The sequence below is a fragment of the Heloderma suspectum genome, chromosome 1, assembly GCF_057233095.1.
Source record: "Heloderma suspectum isolate Gila_16-S chromosome 1, 16-S_ref, whole genome shotgun sequence".
Classification (NCBI taxonomy): Eukaryota; Metazoa; Chordata; class Lepidosauria; order Squamata; family Helodermatidae; genus Heloderma; species Heloderma suspectum.
This window is the reverse complement of record NC_139458.1, coordinates 239,607,096-239,625,930: the sequence shown is the minus strand read 5'-3', so window position 1 is coordinate 239,625,930 and position 18,835 is coordinate 239,607,096. Positions and strand designations below refer to the sequence as shown.

Here is an 18,835-nt window from a genome sequence, read left to right as displayed (position 1 = left end):
CAGACATGTTATGTGATTTGATAGTGATGTTGGAGGCATCCCCATAAAAATCCAGGGGAATCATGAGTATCCATGACTCAGATCCATGTTTTGTGGCATGGCAGCACCACAGATCAGTGGCTCCATGGTTTTCATAATGCAATCCAAGGACACAGAAGTGATCTGTGATTAGCTGGTTATTTTGGTGGCATCTTCTGTAAAAAAAAAAATCAATAGGACCCACGGCCCAAATCCATGTTTTTATGCCATGGTGGTTCTGTGAAGTATGGGAGTGTGATTGTTATGGATTCATGTGTTTACATCACACTTACTCCATGAAGTACAAGATCAGTAATTTTAATACTTTGCTCTGTGGCCATGGATGTGATCCGTGATGTAATGGTGCAGTTGTGGTGACACTATATTAAAATCCGGAGGACCCATGAGGAACTGCATCTTGAATCAGTTTCTTTCTTGCCATCCTGGGTCTGAAAAATATAGGATCCATGCCACTGACACGTACTTGCTTTGTGATTCAGCTATGATTTTGGATGCACTACATATAAAATCCAGATGATCCATCAGGATCCATGCCTCACATAAATGGTTCACACCATTTGAAGTGAAGCAGAAGATGTAGGATCTGCTGAGAAGCAGCAGATCTGGGATTCTTAGTGTGCATTCTTGGACAAAGATGAGTTCTGTGCTTTGATGGGGGTGGGGTGGGGGGCAATGTAAAAATTCAGAGGATCCATACTGAATTGTGTGTCTTAACTGTAGTTTTATAATGTGATGGTGCTATGAAGCTCCACATCTCTGGTTTTTGTCACTCATTCCCCAGGCATAGACGTGTTGAGCGATATGATGGTGTTTTGGGGGCCTTTCCCTGTAAAAATCATGAGGATCCCTGAGGATCCCCGCCTTGGATCCATGTCTTTGCACCATGGCTGTGCCCACAAGCAGTGGATCCCTGATTTTCATGGTCCAGTCCGTGGAGGCAGATGTGGTCTGTGATTAGTTTGTGGTCTGGGGATTTTCCCTGTAAAAATCATGAGGATCCAAGCGGATCTCTGGCTCTAATCCACATTTGTTGAGCTGTGGTGGCACCAAAGAGGGGCAGACCCGATTTTCGTGGTTCAGTCTGTGGAGGCAGATGCGCTCTGTAATATGATGGCGCCTGTGGTCATTTTTCTTGGAAGAACCATGAGGATCCCTGCGGATCCCTGCCTCGGATCCCTGTTTTTGCGCTGTCGCTGCGCCCAGGAGTGGTAGAGCCGTGATTTTTCTGGTTCAGTCCATGGAAGCAGATGCGCTCTGTGATATGATCACGTTTTGGGGTTTCTTGTAAAAATCATGAGGATCCCTGCCCCGGATCCCTGTTTTTGCTCCGTGGCTGCATCCACGAGTGCTGGATCCAAGATTTATCTGGTTCAGTCCACAGAGCAGATGTGCACTGTGACTGGACGGTGGTTTTGTGGGTCTCCCCTTTAACATTCATATGAAATCATGAGGATCTCTTTTTGAATTGCTGGATCCTCGTTTTACCTAGTCCCACCACTACCTAACTGCTTTATCTGACAAATCCCAGCTGCTCCTTCCCCACATTCTGCTCTCCAGCAGGCTACACCAATTTCCCTGAGATCCTTGGCTTTGCTCTATGTGGCCAGCGGGCACCTCCGCTCCGGGAGAACCAAACCGTGGTATCAAGCAAAAGTAGGAGGTCTCGTCTCCAGGCAGTTTGTCACTCTATCATTCCACCATCTCTATGCTCCGGCCAGATTCGCTACCCCGCCTAGCCATTGACAAGGGCGCACATGCGCAATCAACCGCCGGTCCTTGCTCTTTCCGTCATTGAGCGTCCCTCGCCCGTCCGCCCCGCCCCCTGCGCGCGCGCCGCCGCCGCCGCCGCTCTAGTCCGGAGCCGCCGCCGTCGTCATGGCTGACAACGCCGCCGCCGCCGCCGGCCTAGAGAATCACCGCTTCAAGAGCTTCAAGAACAAGGGCCGCGACGTGGAGGTATGTGCCGGCTCGGGGAGGGCGTCGCGGGGCCTTTTCTCGTCTCCCGGGGGGAGAGGCCGGCTTTCCTTCCCCAGCCGGCGTCAGCCTGCGCTCGCGGAGCGCCGGATGATGGCTCTGTGCCCGGCGGTGGGGCCACCTAGACAGAGCCACCGCCACACACAGAGCCGCCCCTTCCCGCCCAGCTACTGCTCGGGCCGGGCCTGCTTCCCCCCGGTCGCCCCCTTCGGCCCGTGCTGAGGCTGCCTCCATTGGGCGGGCGGGCGGGCAGTGGGGCAGTTCGCGTCCCTTTGTGCTTCTGCTCCTTCCCCAGACTTAGAGGCTGTCTGGGCTGATGATAAGGCACGGCAACAGCAACAGTAGTAGTAGTATTGTGAATTGCTGTACTCTTCTCGTTCACCTCCTGGTACTGGGGAAACAGGACATGATCCCTAGTCACATGCTTCACAGAGGACTCTGAAATTTGGGGCTCCGCCGAGCATAGTGACCCTCTTTGTTCTTTATTATTGTCCCAGGGCGCTGCAGGGATTCAAAATGATATGCTTAGGAGGGCTCAAGTAACCCCCTTCAGCTACTCTTAATGGCTGAGGGTTTTCAAAGAGGCTTGTAGTGACTCTGTGTGTGTTTACCATTGCATCTGGATTGCTGGATTTTGACAGCCAGTTTACATCTCCATAGAATTCCCACCAGCTTGACCCCTTCCTCGTATTCCTCATTAATAACACCCTGGATAAATGTACACACAACATCTTCTTTTCTGATTTAATATTATTTTTTCTAAAGAAATACAGTGTAATTAAATGTCTGGTTGATCCACAGAACTGAATTTGAAAACGTGATATTATTGGCTCCTAAAAAGAAGATTAAGCAGTTGTATAGTGAATAGGCTGGCAGTCCCTAGCAGCAGCCCATTACTAATTACAAATGCAAGAATGAGAAACAGGTTGTTCTATAGGAGTCCAATTTCCAGGAGTCCAAAACTGAACCCAGACCATGATAGGACGGGGAAGAGAGCTGTATATATCCTGACATGAGAAGCATTTTAGTCCTACCGTTACTTATATCTAATGAGAACTCCTTCATTAAACTCTGTAGGCCTACATCAAGTGGCAGAGTGGTGTATCCAAATGTTTCGGGAACTGTCTGATTTGCTTATAGTAACAAAATAATTGAATATTCGATGACATTTTCAAAGGTATTGAGTTACCTTTTATGCTGCAGTCCTGTACATTGAACTCAGTGAGGCTTTCCTCTTGAGTAGATATGCATAAGATTGTATTGTTGGTTTTATAGTTTTATAATCCTGGTTTGCCACTAATTTAGAAGAGGGCCACTGAGGAGATGGAAGATTCCCCCCCCCCCCGAATTACTAGCAAGGCCTGTTGCCACATACGTCAGTACCTCTACACACTTGCTTCTCAGTTGTCAACTGTGGATCCAGCTGGTACTTCACAGGGAGCTCAATTTGGTTCTGTGGTCTCGAGTTGCTGTTCTTTAGAAAAGTGAAGCATTTGTAATGCTACAGTCACACTGTTCATTCCCCCTAAATAATGGTAGGGCAGGGTGGATCTGCATTGGTGCTTGTCATTGATAACAGGTGTGATGTGGCCCAAAGGGAATCTTTTCAGTTCTCACAAATCTGGCTTCTAAGGCTTCAGGGATGTGCCACTTGTGACCCTCCAGATGTTTTGGCCTACTACCATCATCCCTCACCATTGGCTATTCTGGTTGGGATTGATAGGAGTTGTAGGCCAAGATATCTGGAGGGCCAAAAGTTGCCCACCCCTCTCTAAGGCAAGCAAGTTCAAGGTAGTGCTATCTTATCTTAAGAGGATGCTAAAGAGCCCAAATATTGTCAAGGTGAAGTTACTCTTGTGTTTTTAAGCCGATTGCAGTAGTTGATAATGGTAGCATAAAAGAATGTAATTTCAGGTTACAGTCTTCAGAACTTGGCATGCATAGTTATTACTACTGCTTTTATTCTTTAAGTAAAGTCAGTTTGATACAAAGCTGGTTAATAACTGTTTCTGAACCTATATAAGGGCTTATCTTTGTACTTTATTAGTGATTACTCTACTTTCTTGCCATAGAGAGTTATATGAAGTTTCTATTTGTTGCCATTATCTAGCTGTGATAGTTAGTTAAAACTTTAAATGGCTGTGTCTTCTCATTCTTGCACATGCAATACCCAGTGTTGTGTATATTTCATACTAAGAATAATCAAAGTTCTGCTTTATACTGATAACTTGTAGCACATATTGCTGTAGCATATAATGAATTTTCATGACGTGCTTCTTCTTTTTTTTTTTAGCACAGTTACATTTTCCAGTGAAACGGGACAAGTCTAGAATAACCCATGCTTGTGTTGTTTGCATTTTTAAGGCATCCTCTGCATGTTTAGACAGAACAAAGTCTTATGTTGTAGGATGTTTTTCTATCTAAACATACATAGGGTTGTGACCTAAAGGTAGGACATTTTTTAGATCCATTTATTTTCATCATGACCATGTGTAAACAGTAGTCTTGAACTCCATTATTAAAGCTGGGCCTCTAATCTGGAAGTGACAGCCTAGGGCTATTCAATTGAGACCTGCAGCCAGATCTTGAGTACATGACAATTCAGTAGCCTGCTACTCCATTGAATGCCATTGTTTATTATTATTTATATTTATTTATTTTAAAAAATATTTATATTTCACCTTTCCACCAGAGAGCTCAAGGCAACTAGCAACCAAGATAAAAACATAAATTAACAATTTTAAAAATATTTTACAGTTTAATACTAAAACAGTGGCAGGTTGAAGTATTGGCAGTAATGTTCCTAATGCTTTAGAGATAGGAATGACTACATCTCTGCATTTACATTGATGGGGGTTGCTTAGGCATTTGGGAAATGCTATTTTTCCTCAGTATATCTCTTCTGTTTTGATTGAACCAGCACAACTGTAATAGTACTAAAACTAAGCAGTCTGACCTAGGATGTCAGATTTCTACCCTTTTGATGAAGTGTTCATTTTCATGTGCACACACTGTCTTAGTATCTATGGCATTGAATATGATGCTTGAGGAACATTAGAAGCACTGAATATTTATGTGAAAGAGGTGAATCTGATTCCTCTCCCCCCACCCCCCAGGAGGACTTATCAATGTAGTAGGAAGTCCATGTTTCCTAAATAAGTCTACAGTAAGCAGAACAAGCACCGGGGTTGAGATTAATGATAGTGAAGAGAGGCGATATAAAAAGGACGCCTGAAGCAGCTGCAAAATATTAACTAGCAGAAATGGCTGAATCAAGAAACAGGGAGCAAAGTAGAAAATAGCTCCTTAATTTTGTAATCTGCTCAGAGAACGTTGGTTATTGAATGGATTAAAATATAATAATAATTACTTAATTACTATTGGTCAGTGCGTGGTGATATATTATGAAAATATCACACAGATTCTGTACATGCAGAATTTCAGCAATAAAAAATCAATTTTTCTCAAACAGTTGAATCATGAGTTACTACTACAACAAGGAATGTTGGCTTAACTGGAGAGAGAACGTGAGAGTGTGTGTGAATGAGAAGAAGTGATAATTTTCTAAAGGAGCCGGTATCAAATTAAGGAATCAGTATTACAAAGAACTGAACAAATATTTCAAAATTGTTGTCATCCAAATGACTGGTGGCTTGGGGTCTTTCCGGTTGATTAAAGAAGTCTCAAATTCAGAAACTAAAGAGATGTGTAAGGATATTGCTAATGGAGCCGAGAGAGGCTGCCCTCTCCTGATGCTGTGGGGCAGCCCCCCAGGAGAATGGAGTGGACAGACCTATTCCTCAGGGGGCTGTAGCAGGGCCATGGCAGGGCCATGCCTAGGGGAGCCAGTGGGCATGACTTCGCTCAGACAGGGCGGGCACAGTGTGTCGAACTCTGTCAGCTGTGTAACTTTGCTTGAAGGCTTTCCTGCATCAACCGAAGGGCTATGCAGGAAACCTGTGGAAAGTCGGTTCCATTTGCTAGTTTGGTTTGGATTCCAAATCAGAAATCCACCATACCTCACAGTAGCCTTCCCCAGCCTGGTGCTCTCCAGATGTTTTCAACTACAACTACAGTAGGGGCAGTTGTCAGGGGTGATGGGAGTTGTAGCCCAAAACATAGAATCATAGAATAGTAGGGTTGGAAGGGGCCTACAAGGCCATCGAGTCCAACCCCCTGCTCAAGGCAGGAATCCAAGTCAGAGCATCCCTGACAGAGCATCCCTGTCCAGCCTCGTCTTGAAGGCCTCCAGTGTGGGAGAGCCCACCACCTCCCCAGGTAACTGGTTCCATTGTCGTATTGCTCTTACAGTCAGGAGGTTTTTCCTGATGTTCAGCCGGAATCTGGCTTCCTGTCACTTCAGCCCATTATTCCGTGTCCTGCACTCTGGGATGATCGAGAAGAGATCCTGGCGTTCTTCTCTGTGACAACCTTTCAAGTACTTGAAGAGTGCTATCATATCTCCCCTTAGTCTTCTCTTCTCAAGGCTAAACATGCCCAGTTCTTTCAGTCTCCCTTCATAGGGCTTTGTTTCCAGTCCCTTGATCATCTTTGTTGCCCTCCTCTGACCCCTCTCCAGTTTGTCTGCATCCTTCTTAAAGTGTGGTGCCCAGAACTGGTCACAGTACTCCAGATGAGGCCTAACCAGTGCTGAGTAGAGGGGAACTAGTACTTCCCGGGATTTGGAAGTGATTCTTCTATGAATGCAGCCCAAAAGAGCATTTGCCTTTTTTGCAGCCACATCACATTGTTGGCTCATATTCAGCTTGTGATCGACAACAATTCCAAGATCCTTCCCGCTTGTAGTGTTGTTGAGCCACGTATCCCCCATCTTGTAACTGTGCATTTGGTTTCTTTTTCCTCGGTGCAGAACTTGGCATTTGTCCCTATTAAATGTCATTCTGTTGTTTTCTGCCCAGCGCTCCAGTCTATCCAGATCACTTTGAATTTTGTTTCTGTCTTCCAAAGTATTAGCTATCCCTCCCAATTTTGTGTCATCTGCAAATTTGATCAGCATTCCCTGCACCTCCTCCTCCAAGTCATTAATAAAAATGTTGAAGAGCACTGGGCCCAGGACTGAGCCCTGCGGTACCCCACTCGTTACCTCTCCCCAGTTTGAGAAGGTCCCATTGATAAGCACTCTTTGAGTCAGATTCTGTAGCCAACTGTGGATTCACCGGATCGTTGTTTCATCTAGCCCACTTTGAGTTAGTTTGCTCATCAGGATATCATGAGGCACTTTGTCGAAAGCTTTGCTGAAGTCAAGGTATATGATGTCTACAGCATTCCCAGGGTCTACAAGGGAGGTTACTTGATCCAAAAATGAGATTTGATTTGTCTGGCAGGACTTGTTTTTGACAAATCCATGTTGGCTTCGAGTAATCACGGCATTGTTGTCAAGGTGCTTCCAGATGGATTGCTTTATGATCTGCTCCAGAATTTTCCCAGGGATTGATGTCAGACTGACTGGTCTGTAGTTCCCAGGTTCCTCCTTGTTACCCTTTTTGAAGATAGGGACAACGTTAGCCCTCCTCCAGTCATCTGGCACTTCCCCCGTCCTCCATGATTTCTCAAAGAGAATAGACAGCGGTTCTGAGAGTTCTTCTGCCAGTTCCTTTATTACTCTAGGATGCAGTTCATCTGGCCCTGGAGATTTGAACTCATTCAAAGTAATGAGGTGTTCCTTGACCATATGCCTGTCGATCTCCAGCTGCAATCCTGCCCCTTCAGCCTGTACTTTGCCTTTGCCAGGGGGGTCATAGATCCTCTTTTGGGAGAACACTGAGCCAAAGTAGGAATTGAGCACCTCTGCTTTTTCTTTGTCATCTGTTATCATTTTGCCATCCTTATTTAATAGCTGAACCACCATTTCTTTCCTCTGCCTTTTACTATGCATGTAGCTGAAGAAAGCCTTTTTGTTGTTTTTAACATCCCTTGCTAACCTCAGCTCATTCTCAGCTTTAGCCTTCCTGACGCCATCCCTGCAATTCTGTGCTACCTGCCTGTACTCTTCCTTTGTTACTTGGCCTTCTTTCCACTTCCTATATGTGTCCTTTTTTGTTTTCAGGTCATCCCTAAGCTTTTTGTGAAGCCACATTGGCTTCCTCTGTTGTCTTCCACCTTTTCTTCTTGTTGGAATTGCTTGTTATTGTGCCTTGAGAATTTCCTTTTTTAAAAGCTCCCACCCATCTTGGACTCCTTTTCTCGCTAGCATCACTTGCCATGGGACCTTACTGATCATTGTTCTGAGTTTATGAAAATCAGCTTTCCTAAAATCCAGGGTACGCATTTGACTACACTCGGCTTTTGCTTCCTTTGGAACCAAGAACTCAAGTACAACATGGTCGCTTTCCCCCAGAGTTCCTGTAACTGCTACTTTATCCACGAAGTCATCTCTATTGGTTAGGATCAAGTCAAGGATAGCCGATCCTCTAGTTCCTTCCTCTACTTTCTGTAGGAGGAAGTTATCCGCCACACAAGTCAGGAATTTCCTGGAGAGGCCATGTTTTGCAGAATTTGTCTCCCAACAAATATCGGGGAAATTGAAGTCCCCCATTACTACTACATCATGCTTCCTTAAAACATTGGCTATTTGCTTTTCAAAAGTTTCATCCTTGTCTTCTCCTTGATTGGGTGGCCGGTAGTAGACTCCGACCACCAGGTTCCTTTTATTCTTTGCTCCATTTATTTCAACCCAGATGCTCTCGATGGGGCTACCAAGTTCCTCCTCCTGTATTTCTGTGCAGAGATATGTATTTTTCACATACAGTGCAACCCCACCTCCCTTTCTTTTCCTCCTGTTCTTTTTGAACAAGTTATATCCTTCAATTGCTGTATTCCAGTCATGAGAGTCATCCCACCAAGCCTCAGTTATATCTATCAGGTCATAATTTCCCTCCTGTATTAAGAGTTCAAGTTCGTTCTGTTTGTTTCCCATACTGTGGGCATTAGTATATAGACATCGAAGACCATGTGCTTCATAGTCTGGCTTTCTTCCTACATGTGTCTGAAGACTATTATTGGGCGCTATCAGAGCTGTTCTCTCCATTGCAGTGCATGCGCCTACGTCCATTGTTACCCCCAACATTACATCTCCCTTCCCCGTAGGATTCAGTTTAAAGCCCTCCTGATGAAGGTCTTCATGCTGTGGCCAAACACATTCTTCCCATCCTTTGTGAGGTGCAACCCATCCCTAGCCAACAGCCCATCTTCCAGGAAGTATAGCCTGTGGTCCCAGAATCCAAATTTCTCTCGTCGGCACCACCTTCGTAGCCAGTCATTCACCCGGAGTATTTTTCGTTCCCTTTCTATCCCTCTTCTAACTACTGGAAGGATGGATGAGAAAACTATCTGGGCCCCAAAGTTCTTGAGTTTCCTTCCCAAAGCTTCAAAGTCTGACGTGATCTCTTCGTAGCTCCTCTTGGCGGTATCATTTGTTTCCACATGGATGAGAAGAAAGGGATACTTGTCAGTGGGCTTTATGAGTGCAGGCAACCTTTCAGTCACATCTCTAATCAGTCCTCCCGGGAGACAACATACCTGGCGAGTCCATGGGTCTTCGCGACATACTTGGGTCTCGATCCCACGCAGCAAGGAGTCTCCCACTATTACCACTCTTCTCTTCTTCTTCTTGTAGGCCTGGGTTTCATCGCCTCTGTTTGACTGACCTTTAGCCTCTTGCTCACTCTCATGCAGTTTCCCCTGTGATTCTTCCTCTGCAGGCTGTCCTCCAGTCTCATCCGCAAGTACCTGGAATCGGTTCCACAGCTCCACTGCTTCCACTGGTGCAGAGTGGCATCTAGTTCTTCTTTTCCTAACTGTCACCCTTTTCCAAGGAGTATCCTCTATTCCATTTTTCTTCACCTCAGCATTTCCCACTGCCTCATCTTGCTGTTGCTCTTCAAGCTTCTGGTCTGCCCTTTGCTGCTGTAGTTCCCCCATTCTGTCCAAGAACTCTTCGTGTACTCTTATTCCCCGGAGGGTCGACAGTTGCCGCTCCAGTCCACTTACTTTTTCCTCCAGCAGCGTGATCAACTTGCACTTGTTGCAGGTGTAGGCCATGTTGTTCTCAGGCAAGAAAACAAACATTGCGCTCACCTTGCAGGTCACCACCACTGGAGAGTCTTGTCCTTCCATAGCCTCTTTTCCCTTTTTGTGTCTAGCTTTGTGATTGTTCTAGACTAGCCTGTGCCTGCTCCTCTACTCAGTAGAGGTTAAAAGCAGAGTCCCACTGGTATGAAAGTGTGTGTTACAAGACAAATAAATGGAAAAAAGTTAGTTAACATAAAAAATAAAAATAATTAAAAAAAATATTAGGGGCCTCCCCCTTGACCTCCCCTGCCGAACTCCCCTGGCCAACTCCTGTTTGCTTCCCCTGTCCGCTCGCTCTGTTTGCTCACTCTCTGGGAGCTTGCCTGCTTCTGTAGTCCCTGGACCAGCTGGAGCAGCTTGCTCTGCTCTGCTCTGCTCAGCTGGGAGGCGGGAAACAGACTGAAGCTTCCCGCCCAGTCAGCTGCTGGGAGTACTCAGGCCCCCCCCCCAATTCAGTTGGAGCTCTCAGAAGCACCTCGTGAGCTCACAGCCAATCAGAAGGATAAAGGGCAGCCCCCTGGGCTTCCTGCAACCCACTTACCTCTTAGCCTCTGTCTCCTTTGTCTCCTTTGTCTCTTCAACCACTGCAACTCCCCTGGCCAACTCCTGCTTGCTCCCCCTGTTCGCTTGCTCTTTTCGCTCGCTCTCTGGGAGCTTGCCTGCTTCTGTAGTCCCTGGACCAGCTGGAGCAGCATGCTCTGCTCTGCTCTGCTCAGCTGGGAGGTGGGAAACAGATCTTAAGGGCACTGTGTCAGGGAAGGCTGCCTCACACGTTGCAGCGAAGTTCAGTCTATCTAAATTGGCCCCTCAAACCTTCTCTTAGGCCAAATCCAGCACCCAATTACATGCAGAAACCTCATGCTCCATTAACTTGTGTGCAGATTGGTTACACTTTTAAATGGTAAAAAACTAAAATCAAAAACCTTATTTTGCACATGAAGTAAGAGCCAAGTTAGAGCAGTGGCTTACATTTGTTTTTAGTCACCTAAGTCACCGGTTCAGGTAATGCATCACACCAAGGATACACTGCAACTTTTTTTTATATGGCCCCACTTCACTGATGTTCAGGCATGAATGTTGTTGCTTATGTAGTCAAAACTGCACCCCCAAACACAGACACAGACACGAGGGAGGTATTCATAGAGTCATAGAATAGTAGGGTTGGAAGGGGCCTACAAGACCTCCCTAGGTAATTGGTTTCATTGCTGTATTGCTCTAACAGTCAGGAAGTTTTTCCTTATGTTCAGCCGGAATCTGGCATCCTGTCACTTGAGCCCATTCTTCCGTGTCCTGCACTCTGGGATGATCGAGAAGAGATGCTGGCCTTCTTCTCTGTGAAAACGTTTCAAGTACTTGAAGAGCGCTATCCTATCTCCCCTCAGTCTTCTCTTCTCAAGGCTAATCATGCCCAATTCTTTCAGTCTCTCTTCATAGGGCTTTGTTTCTAGTCCCCTGATCATCATCTTTGTTGCCCTCCTCTGAAACTTCTCCAGCTTGTCTGCATCCTTCTTAAAGTGCAGTGCCCAGAACTGGACACAGTACTCCAAATGAGGCCTAACCGGTGCTGAATAGAGGGGGACTAGTACTTCCCAGGATTTGGAAGCTATACTTCTATTAATGCAGCCCCAAATAGCATTAGCCTTTTTTGCAGCCACATCACATTGTTGGCTCATATTCAGCTTGTGATAGACAACAATTCCAAGATCCTTCTCGCTTGTAGTGTTGTTGAGCCACGTATCCCCCATCTTTTAACTGTGCCTTTGGTTTCTTTTTCCATGTGCAGAATTTGGCATTTCTCCCTATTAAATTTCATGCTGTTGTTTTCTGCCCAGTGCTCCAGTCTATCCAGATCACTTTGAATTTTGTTTCTGTCTTCCAGAGTATTAACTATCCTGCCCAATTTTGTGTCATCTGCAAATTTGATCAGCATTCCCTGCACCGCCTCCTCCAAGTCATTAATAAAAACGTTGAAGAGCACTGGGCCCAGGACTGAGCCCTGCGGTACCCCGCTCATTATCTCTCCCCAGTTTGAGAAGATCCCATTGATAAGCACTCTTTGAGTCAGATTCTGTAGCCAACTGTGGATCCACCGGATCGTTGTTTCATCTAGCCCACTTTGAGCTAGTTTGCTCATCAGGATATCATGGGGCACTTTGTCGAAAGCTTTGCTGAAGCCGAGGTATGTGATGTCTACAGCATTCCCACGGTCCACAAAGGAGGTTACTTGATCCAAAAATGAGATCAGATTCGTGTGGCAGGATTTGTTCTTGACAAATCCATGTTGGCTTCGAGTAATCACTGCATTGTTTTCAAGGTGCTTCCAGATGGATTGCTTTATCATCTGCTTCAGAATTTTCCAAGGGATTGATGTCAGACTGATTGGTCTGTAGTTCCCAGGTGCCTCCTTTTTACCCTTTTTGAAGATAGGGACAACATTAGCCCTCCTCCAGTCATCTGGCACTTCATGGTTGCTCAAAGAGAATAGACAGTGGTTCTGAGAGTTCTTCTGCCAGTTCCTTTATTACTGTAGGATGCAGTTCATCTGGCCCTGGTTATTTGAACTCATTCAAAGTAAGTAGGTGTTCCTTGACCATATGCCTATTGATCTCCAGCTGCAATCCTGCCCCTTCAGCCTGTACTTCATCTTTGCCGGGGAGTCATAGACCCTCTTTCAGGAGAAGACTGAGCCAAAGTAGGAATTGAGCACCTCTGCCTTTTCTTTGTCATCTGTTATCATTTTGCCATCCTTATTTAATAGCTGAACCACCATTTCTTTCCTCTGCCTTTTACTATGCATGTAGCTGAAGAAAGCTTTTTTGTTGCTTTTAGCATCCCTAGCTAACCTCAGCTCGTTCTCAGCTTTAGCCTTCCTGACACCATCCCTGCAATTCTGTGCTACGTGCCTGTACTCTTCCTTTATTGCTTGGCTTTCTTTCTACTTCCTATATGTGTCCTTTTTTGTTTTCAGGTCATCCCTTAGCTTTTTGTGAAGCCACATTGGCTTCTTCTGTTGTCTTCCACCTTTTTTTCTTGGTGGAATTGTTTGTAGTTGTGCCTTTTGAATTTCTTTTTTGAAAAACGCCCACCCATCTTGGACCACTTTTCTCCTTAGAGTTGCCTGCCATGGGACCTTACTTATTGTTGTTCTGAGTTTATTAAAATCAGCTTTCCTAAAATCCAGGGTACGGGTTTGGCCACACTCGGCTTTTGCTTCCTTTAGAACCATGAACTCAAGTATAACATGGTCGCTTTCCCCCAGAGTTCCTATAGCTGCTACTTTATCCACTAAGTCATCTGTGTTGGTTAGAATCAAGTCAAGGATAGCCGATCCTCTAATTCCTTCCTCTACTTTCTGTCAGGGGAAGTTATCCGCCCCAGAAGTCAGGAATGTCTTGGAGGGGCCATGTTTTGCAGAATTTGTCTCCCAACAAATATTGGGGAAATTGGAAGTCCCCCATTACTACTACATCATGCTTCCTTGAAACATTGGCAATTTGCTTCTCAAAAGTTTCATCTTCGTCTTCTTCTTGATTGGGTGGCCAGTAGTAGACTCCGACCACCAGGTTCCTTTTATTCTTTGCTCCATTTATTTTATTTATTTGGCTGGCCTGTGGGGTACCCTGAAGTTTGCGGATGTACCACCCAAAGAACTTTCAGAAAAAAAAACTTAAGGGAGGATCCCCAAAACAGCCCAGTGAGGATTGAGTGTGCTCATTGCCACAGGATGTTGACTGACATTGGTGGGGTGGGATGGGATGGAATGGAACGTAGTAACCTGGAAGAGAGTATGTGTGACTTAAACAGTGAACAGGAGCACTCCACCCTGCAATGTTTTGGTGCAGGTCCTATTTGTTTACACTACGCAGTGGCATAGCTCCGCTTTTTACAATTGTGTACTTTTTAATAAAAGCACCAAATTTACACTATTTGTGAACTAATTGATAATGATAATTTTCAGATATTGCACATGTGTTCATGCGCCACTTGCCCCTCGGCAATTATGAGATATATCATGTCTGTATATCTTTTGTCATATGACATGCTTCAGGGTGTGTAATACCATGCTCAAATAGACACATTATTTCAGCTGGCGGTACATGCACACATACATGCCCCAATATCTGAAAATTATCACTATGACCTGGTTTGCACATAACAACCCAGAGTATGGGTTGTTGTAGAATAATGGGTTGTCATTATATGTGAACCCTTCGCTATGGTTTAACTAGTGGTTAATCATGAACAATACAGAGTTTACAACCCAACAACAAACCATGGATTCTCTTCCAGGGTTGTCCATGGTTAACAACCCATAGCTAAACCATAGTGCAGGGTTGGTATTAATGATAACCCAAGATTCAACCTGCTATGTAGTGGTCTTACACCTGGTACAGAGTGTTACTGAACAGGTTCATAGAAATCAGTTAGAAATTTGCACATAGTTGTTAAAAAGTGTCAAGAAGTTAGCATTATTTGGCAGCTCATAGAGAAAGGAGTCAAAGAAGGGAGAACAGCTCACTTAATATTTATTTATTTATTTATTTCATTTCTATACCGCCCAATGGCCAAAGCTCTCTGGGCAGTTCATAAAAACTAAAACCACAAAGCGCAACGTAAAACAATATAAAATATGAAAGCTTAAAACCACAAAATAACAGTACAACCAGAATAAAACCTAGCAGGGCAGAGATTTAAAATAGAAATGGAAAACACCATTGCTAAAAGATTAGGAAGCTAAAATACTGGGAGAATAAAAAAGTCTTCTACTGGCACCGGAAGGAGTACAATGTAGGTGCCAGGTGAACCTCTCTAGGGAGCTCATTCCACAGCTGGGGTGCCACAACAGAAAAGGCCCTCTTCCTGGTAGCCATTCACCTCACTTCCTTTGGAGAGAGTTGTATAACTGTAGCTAGGCTATCTCTGTCCAGATAAGGGTGTAGTTGGTGTATCAGCCAAAGCTGATAAAAAGTGCTCCGTGCCACTGAGTTCACCTGTGCCTCAACTGACAGTTCTGGGTCCAAGAGCACCCCCAAACTACAAACATCCGTTAGAGAGAGTGCAGCCCCCTCCAGAACAGGTTGAACATCACCTAGCTGGGCGGATGAACCACCCACTAACAGTACTTCCGTCTTGCCTGGATTGAATTTCAGTTTAATGGCCCTCATCCAGTCTTATTACCATGCTCAGCCACTGATTCAGAACAGCCACTGCCTCCCCTGGATTTGATGAAAAAGAGAGGTAGAGCTGGGTGTCACCCGCATATTGATGGCACCCCAGCCCACACCCCTGGGTAACCTCCGTCAGCAGTTTCATATAGATGTTGAACAGCATAGGGCATAAAATAGAGCCCTGTGGAACCCCATGGTATAATTGCCAAGGCACAGAGCAATAATCCCCCAGCACCACCTTCTGGAATCGGCCATCCAAGTAGGAGCAGAACCATTGCAGTACAGTGCCTCCACCTCCCAACCCAGACAACCTGTCCAGAAGGATACCATGGTCAAAGGTATCGAAAGCTGCTGAGAGGTCCAGGAGAATCAACAGGGTTGCACTCCCCCTGTCTGTCCCGGCAGAGGTCATCTCACAGGGCAACCAAGGAAGTTTCTGTTCCAAAACCAGGCCTGAAGCCCAGTTGAAATGAATCTGGATAATCAGTTTCATTCAAGAGTGCCTGGAGCTGTCCTACAACCACCTGCTCAAGCACCTTGCCCAGGAAAGGGATGTTGGCCACAGGCCTATAGTTAACGACCCCTGGGCTCAGGCTAGGCTTTTTCAGGAGTGGCCTGATTACTGCCTCTTTTAAAGAGGCCAGCACCACTCTCTCAAGGAGCAGTTTACAACCTTCTGGACCCAGCCTGACATCCCCCCCTTGTTTGATGTAATAAGCCATGAAAGTCAAGGCTATTATTATTATTATTATTATATTTATTGCCCATCTGGCTGGTCACCCAGCCACTCTGGGCGATATACAGCATATAATAAAACAGTTTAAAACAATAAAATTCTACAATAAAAATGTTTTCTAAAATACCCTAACCCACCCCAAATGCCTGCCTGAACAACCACGTTTTTAATGCACAACGGAAGCTCGTTAAAGAGGGGCATGGTGGAGTTCCCTAGGGAGGGAGTTCCACAGAGTGGGGGCCACCACAGAAAAGGCCCTCTCCCTTGTCCCCACCAGTCTAGCTGTCCTGGCTGATGGGACAGAGAGAAGGCCATCCGAGGCTGATCTTGTTAAGCGGCCTATCTGGTGTTGCTGGAGGCGCTCCTTAAGGCAAGGCTTGAGCACACAGGTGGTCAACCAGACTTGGGCAAGCACATTGTCTGCATCTTCGGGCCTCAGTAACTGAAACTCATCCAGTACAACCGGACCAGACGGTGGTTGTCACAGCGTGCTACTGAGGGCTCCACAGTTTCTCTCCCTGGCCCAGAATGTAACAAGCCACGAACCACTTGGAAAAGCTCAGCTGGATGGCACTGAGAAGATGCAATGCTGGTGGAAAAGAACTGTCTCTTTGCCACCTTTGCTGCCACAGAGTAAGCTCAATAATGAGCTCTAACCTGTGTTCAGTCAGACTCAGCACAGGTTTTCCTCCACCTGCGTTCTAGCCGTCTCCCCTCTTCCTTCATTGCCCTCAGCTCAGGTGTATACCAAGGAGCTGGCCAGGCTCTGCTCAGAGGGAGAGGGCACTTTGGCGCGATCATGTCAACCGCCCAAGTCATCTCTGCATTCCACAGAGCAACCTGGGCTTCGACAGGAGCACCAGCCATACCAGCAGGAAAATCCCGCAGAGTCCTCTGGAATCCATCAGAATCCATTAGCCTCCAGGGGCGGACCATTGTAAGAGATCCCCCACCCTTACGGAGGGGAAAGGCTGCCGAGAGTCTAAACCTCAATAGGATGTGATCTGGCCACGACAAGGGACAGACGTTAATTCCCCCACTTTCAGATTGCCATCCTCCTGCCCAGTCAAGATAACCAGATGACGTGTGTGTCCCTTTACATGTGTTGGGCCGAACTCTTTTCACAACTGCCAGACAATCTCATTTTCTTCAAACATGAAAATCAGGCATGGCCTCCTTTACTGTCTGACAAAGGTAGTATTTCCAGTTTCCTTGTACAGGTGCAACTCCTACAACATACATTTGCACTCCCTTTCCTCCCCTTGTTTTGGCTATTCCTTTCCAACAGTCTACTATATAGTGCTCCCACACCTGATACAGGTGCAGTCCCTATGACATGACACTGTTCGGAATTTCAAGAATTCAGAGGTTGTAGTTTTCCACAAAAAATAATTTTGGACAGTGCACTGATCTATTAGTTAATGGAAAAGTGGGAAATATTTCGTGCAGTTTAGTAATAATGTTGGCTATGGTTTGATAATTAATGTGAAGAGAGCCTTAGCTGGACCTGTTTGTAAAGTTCTATAGTACTCCTTGGATCAAATCCGGCTCCCTGTGCAGTGGCACGTGGTCCTTTCACCTGCCAACCCTACAGGGTAAAAGGGGTTATGGATAAGCAGCATCTGTGACAATGGGCTTTGCAGGACACGGGGTGAGGGTAGAAATGGGGGCGCATACGTGACAATCCTGTCTAACAAATGAAGATATTTCTATATTGCTATTTCAGAGTATGAGGGTATCATATGACATTACTACATGTTTCTGTCAGAAAATATTCACTGCACATAGAAAACTGTGGTCAGACTGATCATATGAAAAACACATTATAAAATATGGAATGTTCTTTAATAAAATTAGCCCTTTATAGTAGAATTAGCCCCTAGCTATTTTTAACTACCAAATTCTATAGAATGAAGCTCACAAAATAATTCATTACAAGTCCACCAGTGTTATAATTACAAATCTTCTATGTATCAAAAGGTGAAAGGGACGGCATATTGCTGCACACACAAGAAATAACTTTTTGTGCATGAGAATTATGAATTACTGAAATGCTTTAAAAAGTATATTCGCACTGTTTGTTTTGCGCTACTGTTTTTTTTTTTTGCTACTCCCCTCTCGCTTTTGATGTGGAGGTTTCCTAACTGCTTCCAGACGAGACTTTCATTGCACCATCACCCTGCCTCATTCACAGAATTTGTGGGCACGTGCGCGTGTGTGTTCCAGACATTGTTGTCTTCGTAACCCTCCTGTGTTTTCCCACCACTTCCTGCATCTTTTGTCTTAGTGCAGAAAGTCTTTTAAGGAAAAAAGACAGAATTGCAGCATAATGTTTTCTGATAGGTAGCGCTGGGAACCCTCCAAATGGAAGCACCCCTCACCTTCTTTTGTGTTAATCAACCCATACAACTTCAGATGAATCCCCCCAAAACAATGGTTTAACCATGGATATCTTTCCAGTAAATGTCCCTCCAATTACTCTGCTATTTCTCTTTCATTCTGTGGTATTCCTTTTACGTCCCCATCCCCCCCATTATTCTATAGTTGTGTAGTTCATAGATGTTACAGTGCCCCAACCAGTGTGTTATAATGCGGGCTGTACCAAGTTCCTACAAGGTATGTGTGGCAGTGGTAAATGCAAGGCATAGCTTGGGTAGGAGGGTGGTGCTGAAGCCTACCACCACTCATACTTTCTTCCCAAAACTGCTCCTTCTGAGCCATTTTCTCTCCTGGCAGGGAATACTTCTGATCTTGGGGGACCACTGGCAGAAACACAATGTGTGTGAAGTGGTTTTGGAGAGGGGGAAGTGTGGAGTGGGGTAGGTGC

The 18,835-nt window shown here is 45.4% G+C and overlaps 1 protein-coding gene across 2 annotated transcripts in view; it reads left to right on the top strand.

Annotated features, from left to right (window-relative positions):
* Positions 1-1,886: 1,886 nt before the first annotated feature.
* KPNA3 (karyopherin subunit alpha 3) overlaps positions 1,887-18,835 on the top strand; it is an 86,535-nt gene continuing 69,586 nt past the window's right edge. For both annotated transcript variants that reach the window (XM_084821501.1, XM_084821490.1), the window contains exon 1: positions 1,887-1,995. In XM_084821501.1, the coding sequence (XP_084677627.1) occupies positions 1,915-1,995 (81 nt within the window). In that variant the 5' untranslated portion in view covers positions 1,887-1,914. The remainder of the gene's footprint in view (positions 1,996-18,835) is intronic.